Genomic DNA, 8,070 nt, shown 5'->3' with positions numbered 1-8,070 from the left:
TGAAACCAGACAGACCACCCGGCATCAAAAATGACCATAGCACACCAGCCTCCTCTACCATGGAAGGTCCTCCTTACAAATAACTGGGGGCTTGCGCCAAAATGGAGGTGCTGTTGCAGACCAATCAATAGCCCGACACAATGTTCCAGACACCAGCATCACCATCCTTGGGTAGGCCAACCAGTGGAATAGTCAGGGGAGTAGCAACCCCGGGAGTCTTCATATTGACTCCAATCTCATGATGTCTCGTGGCACCCGGTCAAATGATAGAATCCCTAGTGCAGGAGGCCATTCGGCCCATTGAGTCTGCATCAACCCTTCGAAAGACCACTCTACCCATGTCCAATCCGCCCTATCCCTGTAACCCCATAACCTAACCTGCACATCCCTGGACACCAAGGGGCAATTTAGCATGGCCAATCCACCTAACCTGCACATCTTTGGACTGTGAAAGTAAACCAGAGCACTCGGAGGAAACCCACGCAGACAGGGGGAGAATGTACAAAATCCACAGTGACCCAAGGCTAGAATTGAACCCGGGTCACTGTGTGCTGTGAGGTAGTAGTGCAAAACACTGTTCCACTGTGCTGCCTCAAACATGATGCCATCTACTGCCACCCCTCAGCGAATGAATCAATGCTCCTCCATGCTGAACACCACTTGGAAGAAGCACCGAGGATGGCAAGAGCACAGAATGTACTCTGGGTGGGAGTCTTCAATGTTGATCACCAAGAGTGACTCGGCTGTACTACGACTGGCAGAGTCCTAAGTTACATAGCTGGTAGACCGGGTGTGCGGCAAGTGGTGGGGAACCAACAAGCAGGAAAAACCTACTTCACCTTGCCCTCACCAGTCAGCTGTCCATGATAGTATTGATAGGAGTGACCGCCGCACAGTCCTTGTGGAGACAAAATCCAACCTTCGCTCTGTTGTTTGGCACCGCCACTGTGCTAAGTGGGATAGCAGATCTAGCAACTCAAAACTGGGCATTCACAAGGCTGTTGGCTATCGGCAGCATAACTGCAAACAACCACATTTTGTAACTTCAAGGCCCGGCATATATTTCCACAAGCCAGGGTATCAAACCTGGTTCAATGAAGAGTGCCAGGAGCAGCACCAGACATAGTTAAAAATTAGCTGCCAACCTGGTGAAGCTACAACACAGGACTACTTACATGCTAAACAGCTGAAGCAGGCATATATCAGGCAGATCTAAACGATGCCACAATGAACAGATCAGATCGAAGCTTTGCAGTTCCAGTCGTGAATGGTGGTGGACGATTAAACAACTAACTGGAGGAGTCTCCACAAATACTACCATCTGCAATGATGTGGAGCCCAGCATATCTGTACTAAAAAGGCTGAGACATTTGCAACAATCTTCAGCCGGAAGTGCTCTATGGATGATCCATCTTGGTCTCCTCCGAAGGTCCCCAGCATCACAGATCTCAGTCTTCAGACAATTCGATTCACTCCAGGTTGTATCAAGAAACGGCTCAAGGGACTGGATACTGCGAAGGCTATGCGCCCCAGCAACATTCCAGTAATAGTACTGAAGACGTGTTCCAGAACTAGCCACGCCCCTACCCAAATTGTTCCAGTACAGCTACAACAAGGCAATGCAGAAAATTGCTCAGGTATGTCCTGTACACAAAAAGGGCAAATCCTACCTGGCCATTTACCACCACTCAATCTGCTCTCTATCATTAGCAAAGTGACACAAGGAGTTGTTGAGTGCTGTCAAGAAGCACTGCTCACTGGCGTTCAGTTTGAATTCCACCAGGACCACTTAACTCCTGATCTCATTCGTCCAAACATGGTCAAAAAACCTGGACTCTTGATGCTTTGACATCAAGGCATTTAAATGTGTGGCATCAAGAAGGCACTCTGAATTCCAGAGGTGAGAGTGACCTTCCTTGACTTAGTATCATAGAATACCGACAGTGCAGGAGGAGGCCATTCAACCTCGCCATTCAACCTCTTACACTGACCCTTGGAAAGAGCACCCTACCTAGGCCCACACCTCCACCCTATCCCTGTAACCCCACCTAATCTTTTGGACACTAAGGGACAATTTTGCATGGCCAATCCACCTAACCTGCACATTTCTGGGCTGAGAGGGAACCAGAGTACCCAGAGGAAACCCACAGACACAGGAAGTGCAAACTCCACACAGTCACCCGAGGCTGGAATTGAACTCAGGACCGTGGCACTGTGAGGCAGCAGTGCTAACCACTGTGGCATCTTGCCACCCCTAGGCAGCATTTGACCAAGTGTGGCATCAAAGTGCCCTAGCAAAGCTGGAGCCAATGGGAATCAGGGAGAAAACATCTGCTGGTTCGGAGTCATTCCTGGTACAAAGGAAGATGGTTGTGGTCGTTGGAGGTTAATCAACTCAGTTCCAGTACATCAGTGCAGGAGTTCCTCAGAGTAATGTCCTGGACCCAATCATTTTCAGCTGCTTCATCAACAACCTCCCTTCCATCATAAGGTCAGAAGTACATCAATGACTACACAATGTTCAGCACCATTTGTGACTCCTCAGATACTGAAGCAATCCATGTCCATATACAGCAAGACCTGGACAACACTCAGGCTTGGACTGCTGTGGCAATTTGCATGCATGCCACATAAGTACCAGTCAATGACCATCTCCAACCATCGCCCCTCGACATTCAGTGGCATTTACCATCGCAGAATCCCCCAGTATCAACATCCTGGGGTTACGATTGATTAGAAACTGAACAAGACATATACTGTGGCTACAAGAGATCAGAGGCTGGTGACTCCCAAAAGCCTATCTCACCATTTACAAGGCTCAAGTGATGGAATACCCTCCACTTGCCTGAATGAGCCCAGCTCCAATAACACTATAGTTTGACACCAGCCAGGACAAAGCAGCTCACTTGATTGGCACCCAATCCACCATCTTAAACAATCACTCCCTCCATCACTGACACAGTGGTAGCAGTGTACACCACGTTCAAGATGCAATGCAGCAACCTCAACCGCCTCGAAGGACAAGGGCAACAGATGCACGAGAACATCACCTGCAAACCACACGCATTGGAACTACATCACCATTCCTTCACTGTCACTGGGTCAAAATTCTTGGAACTTCCTTCATAACAGCACCGAACCCCACATGGGCTACAGCTGTTCCAGGTGGGGTGGCTCACCTCGATCTTCTCAAGGACAATTAGGGATAGGCTTGCCAGTGACATCACATCCCATTAAACATATATCCCAATCCAACATCTAGAGACAGCTAATCTGGTCCTACATGTCACTGCTGCTTGTGGGGCCATCCTATGCACAAATGGGTTGCCACCCTCGCATTACAATGACTACATTTCAAAAACAACTTCATTGGCCTAGTGTTTTGGGATGTCCAAAAGGCACTGTATGAACTCCCATTCTTGATGTCTATCCATAGCAACTGGGAACACTTTATGAAGCTGATGAGTCTATTCAGGGCCTTTAATACTGAAATGGGGAGGTTCTTGTGCATTCTTTTGAGATAAGTCTTGTTTCCACCCAGAACATATTTATAGCCTTTCTTTGAAACGCAAATCTGAGACAAAAGTTCAGGAATTCAAACTAATGGAACTAAAGCAGAGAAATCCCAGGGATTTGCTAACCTCTACAACCAATTTCCAATAAGAGCCATCCCCAGCAATGCACCGAATGGATTTTTAAAACAATCAGCCTTAGGATGCCATGTAGTCATAAAATCAACAATCACAAAAGCAATCTGGCATTTTCTGAAGTGTTCATGATATCCAGTAATATTGGGTAATTTTCATTGTCAGGTCTAGGTAGCCCTGCAACTTCAAAAATAATTCAATCCCTTGCAATGGCTTCAATATTGTGGAGCTCCAACCATCTTGTTGCCCTTGTTAAGTTTCAAATTATGTCCATGCATTCAGGGCTAGGTTACCATCAATGGGCGCTATAAAGATAGCAACTCGACTTGCAACTGTTCCCTTCTCCGGTTCTGTGTAATCCAAGTCAACAATGACTGCTTAGCATTAAACAAAGGGGCATTGTCTTTATGTCTCTGGCAATCTTTTTATTTTGTCTGTGAAAGGAGTCTTGCAATTTTCCTCACATGATGCAAATGAGGCACGCTAATGCAAATTACATTATTGCCTTGTGTGTCTGTAAACAAATGAGAAAGGGTTTGCCAAACTCTTCACAAAGACGGCGCCCCTTTAAGACAACTGTTATCAGCAGGATCTTTAACCTGCATTATTTAAGACTTATTTGAGCCGTTAACTATCTTCTCACTTCCAAACAACCCATGGAACTACAAATATTGAAAATTCAACAGCATGTTTTTCCAATAGAATTTTGTCTCCATTATTAAAATGGACACCCTCAAGAGGGAAGGGTAGGGAAGTAATAGTATTAAACCATAACAGTTGGTAGAATCTGCCAGACATTGCAAATTTGTATTCCATATGCGAGGTTAGGACTTATTCATGAGCAAAAACATTGGAAGTGAGTTTTACTCGCTTCCACGAACTGAATACAAATCATCTCAATGGTTGGTGTGAGCATTCTTCTTAACCAGAGGAAAATTAATCTTTTTTTCACTTGTATTCATTATGATGTATGGTATTTAAAGTGGTACCTCCTCTTGCATAATGAAAGATATCAAGAAATATTCTCTTCTGCACATTAATGTGTGAAATATTTAAAAAATCTTCAAAACTTACCAGTAGTTGTCACTGTTAACCAATGGGAGTTTGGATGAATGTTCCTCAAGCTGCTTAAGATCCAGCCTGCACTGAACAAAAAAGGGGTGCGACCTCCAACTCAGTTCCAGGAAAGATGGTAGGGGATGCTGGTGTAATTCAGTGTCACTTTGAGATGCAATAAGATCAGGGCCCAAGGAGAGGGACATGAGCTCCAATTGGAAACAGCATACTTATACCTTTGCCTATGTCAAGGCTGGAAACATTTTTCCAGAGGCAAGACAACTATGAATGTAAAAATAGGAAGCTGAGGGCCAAGGATTGCAAATGCAAGCAAGCCACTGCTAATAATCAGCCCCTCTCGATTACTGAGAAAATTCTCAACGGCAAGTCGTGACATGTTGAGACTTGTTGTCCCCTTTACTAGACGCTGCTGATCTTTATACCAACACTTTCTATTTTTAAAAACCAATCATACCCTCATTCAGACTTGTGCAGCTAAACACTGAGGATTGGTTGGGGAGGGGTGTCTGAATTGCAAAAAGGGAAACAGAGATCTGGACAATCCTTTGTTGCACTTGAATTATTTTGGTCAATCCTTGTATCCAGAACATCTTTCCATTAAAAACGAAGCATCCTGCAGAATGTGTGCTAATTGCAAATGCCAAAAAAACCTTAAATCTACACATTGTTTTGAAACATTGGATTAGCTGCTGACTTGAGTTTGGACTTTAAGCTTTTGCTTTCATTTCCCCTCTTCGGTGGAATCTCATTATGTTGAATACTGTCTGCAGAGGGCTGGGGGGCACACAAAGAACTTGGAAACATTCTCCAACCAAAACCAAACACGGAAGGCAACGTTTTGTCTTGTTAAAATGGCAAGATAGGAAACGTTTTATTATAATCGAGAAGAAAATTTCTCTTCCAAAATAGAAATCTGTACAACCTTTGCCACAATCAATATACATGAACTGTACAAATTTACAGCAGTTCATAATTTATCAAATTGCGAGATGGTCAAAACAGAATTCACAAATCAAACATTTGTGAAGCTACCTGATCACGGTAGAGAAGAAACTACAGTCCGCATCCACTTCACTGAACAGTGCTAAAAATGAAAGACGGCACTTTAGAAAAACCCTTGGCTAGCAATGTACAGATATAGATTTCATCAAAGTAGGTTAGTCAAATGTTAAAGAGCAGTGCTCTTGTAGCTCTACAAAGGCTGTTTAAACCCATTTCAAAGAGATTTTTTCAACTTCCCCTTAATTTTATGTTTTTTTAAAAAAAGACAAATTGCCAAGTGTCAAAATACTGTTCTGAGGAATTAATAAAAGGCGACAAACAATGGCAGTTGTCGCTTCCCCACACAAATATTTCTATAGATATATATAAAATATATAATTTTGGTTTGGATTTGGTACTTTGCTGGAAATATTTGACCTTTTTCCTGAAAGACACACAGCCTGTGTGAGAGCTACAACAGCCACTTCCTTAACATTTAAGAGACAAACCAGCCCCTAAACAAAGCCCAATTTGGGTCCCAAATAATAAAGGCGTCTTCCTTTCTTTCCCACCCCTCCCTCTATCAGCAACCACCCCCCATTTCTAGTGCAGATTCTTTTTGTTGGGGGGGGGCGGTGGGGGTGGTGTTGGGGGGTTGGGCTCGGGGGAGTGGGTCCTCTTATTTTTATTTTCACTACTAGCTGGACACGGTCATCATGTTGTAGGTTTTGGAAGGGCTGGTCCTGCCCAGCATAAACTCATCCTTGCAGCTGCTCCGGCTGCCGTCCACCCTGGGGGCCATGGCGGGCGAGGCGACGCCGAGGCGGTGGGCGTGGTGGTGGGCCGCAGGGTGAGCCTCGTACAGGACGCAGATGGAGCCGTCCTCGCCGATCCGGTACGACACCTCGTACGGGTCGACCCAGAGGGTGAGTTCGCTGGGCAGCAGCTGGAAAACCTGCTGGTCGCTCAGGCCGATCCGGTTCGCCGCCTTCCAGATGATGGGGTCCATCTTGTGGTTGATCCGGATGCACCGGTACCCGGAGCCCTTGCAAGGTTTCTCGGGGAACCAGTGGTGCTGGTAGTGCTCTGTTGGGCAGAAGAAAACACAAGACAAAAGGAAGACGTGAGCCAGCTAATTAATAAATGGAGAGAGAAAGGCTCCCAAAAGTTAACGTGTTTGCAGAGCCAAATCATTTCGTGCATTTGAGATCCACGATTTTTGACCCTGGTTTTAAGTGCACACGAAAGGGCATTTTTGCACCTTTTTTTGGCGCCTTTGGCAAGAAGGGTGGAAAATAATCTGATGGTAGAAACTTGCAGCTTGAGCAGCGCGAGGAACCCCGGGGTGCGCGTGCTGCCGTCCCGGGAAAATCGGCGCCCGCCCGCTGGCTCCCGGGCCCACGTTCCATCTTACGAACGCGGTGCTGCTCCGCGATCCCCCGCGCGAGAGAGAGAGAGCGCGGACACTTACCCGCCAGCAGTTCCTGCAGCGACTGGCAGAAAGTCTGCAGCTGCCGCTCGTCCACCGCGGTCGCCTTGGTCCGGAGGAGCTTGCAGATAAATCCCACCGCCGCGCTGATCTCAGGCTTCATCTCGGCCCAGGTGCCCAAAACGTACATTTGAGGAAATTTCTGTTTTTCTATCCCTCAGAAAGTTTATTTCTCGATAAAAATGTATTTCCGAAAAAAAAAATTCTCCACCGCCGCGGTAATCACCACCTTCTCTTTACGCGGTAATGTAAATTGGGGACGGGGTCAATTTTGTTTTAAAGATAAGGGAAAGGTTTTGTTTCGTCGTTGATGTGTGTGCGTGTGTGGCGGTATAATGAAGTCTTTGTAGGTCCGATGAGTCAGCTCTGTTGTTGCATGAAACACTGCTGCTGATCCATGACCACACGCGGTCGGTCCGCCACCGAGTGGGACGGGATGGAGCGCGGAGCTGCTATTTATATATGGGAGGGAAGTCGGGAAGTGACGTTGGGACAATAAAGGGCGGGGTTCGAGGTTGGGTGACTTCATCGTCAAAGATGTGGGTGACGTAATTCCCTTGGCTGGCAGTGGGATTGGTGCTGCTTGAGGTCACGTGGTTCTCGCGGCGCTGGGGATCACGTGGTGCGGCAGTATTATGGATACGAATAGGGGGGGCAATTGTGGGAGTCCCATACAATCACCAATAACGTCAGCTCAACCCGAAGAGTCTGATTGTAAGTTAAAGAGCACAAAGAACAAAGAGATCAGAGAGTAACTGGGTGACCAACTGTCTCATATTTCAAGAGATTGTCCCTTTTTTGATTACTCCCTGTGCCTTGAGGAAGAAAATCCCACAGTGCAGAAGGAGATCATTTGTCCCATCGAATCTGCACCGA

General features: G+C 46.3%; 1 protein-coding gene across 1 annotated transcript; it reads right to left on the bottom strand.

Annotated features, from left to right (window-relative positions):
- Window positions 1–5,560: 5,560 nt before the first annotated feature.
- Window positions 5,561–7,643, bottom strand: LOC140396371 (protein BTG1-like). The gene is made up of 2 exons (XM_072484943.1): window positions 7,177–7,643; window positions 5,561–6,791 (listed from the first exon to the last, which is right to left on the bottom strand). Exons 1-2 carry the CDS (start codon window positions 7,322–7,324, stop codon window positions 6,403–6,405), a joined length of 537 nt encoding a protein of 178 aa, XP_072341044.1. The 5' UTR covers window positions 7,325–7,643; the 3' UTR covers window positions 5,561–6,402.
- Between the last annotated feature and the right edge of the window lie 427 nt (window positions 7,644–8,070).

The sequence above is a fragment of the Scyliorhinus torazame genome, chromosome 19, assembly GCF_047496885.1.
Source record: "Scyliorhinus torazame isolate Kashiwa2021f chromosome 19, sScyTor2.1, whole genome shotgun sequence".
Taxonomy (NCBI): domain Eukaryota; kingdom Metazoa; phylum Chordata; class Chondrichthyes; order Carcharhiniformes; family Scyliorhinidae; genus Scyliorhinus; species Scyliorhinus torazame.
Note: the sequence above shows the minus strand (reverse complement) of the source record. Positions and strands in the feature narration are given on the sequence as shown.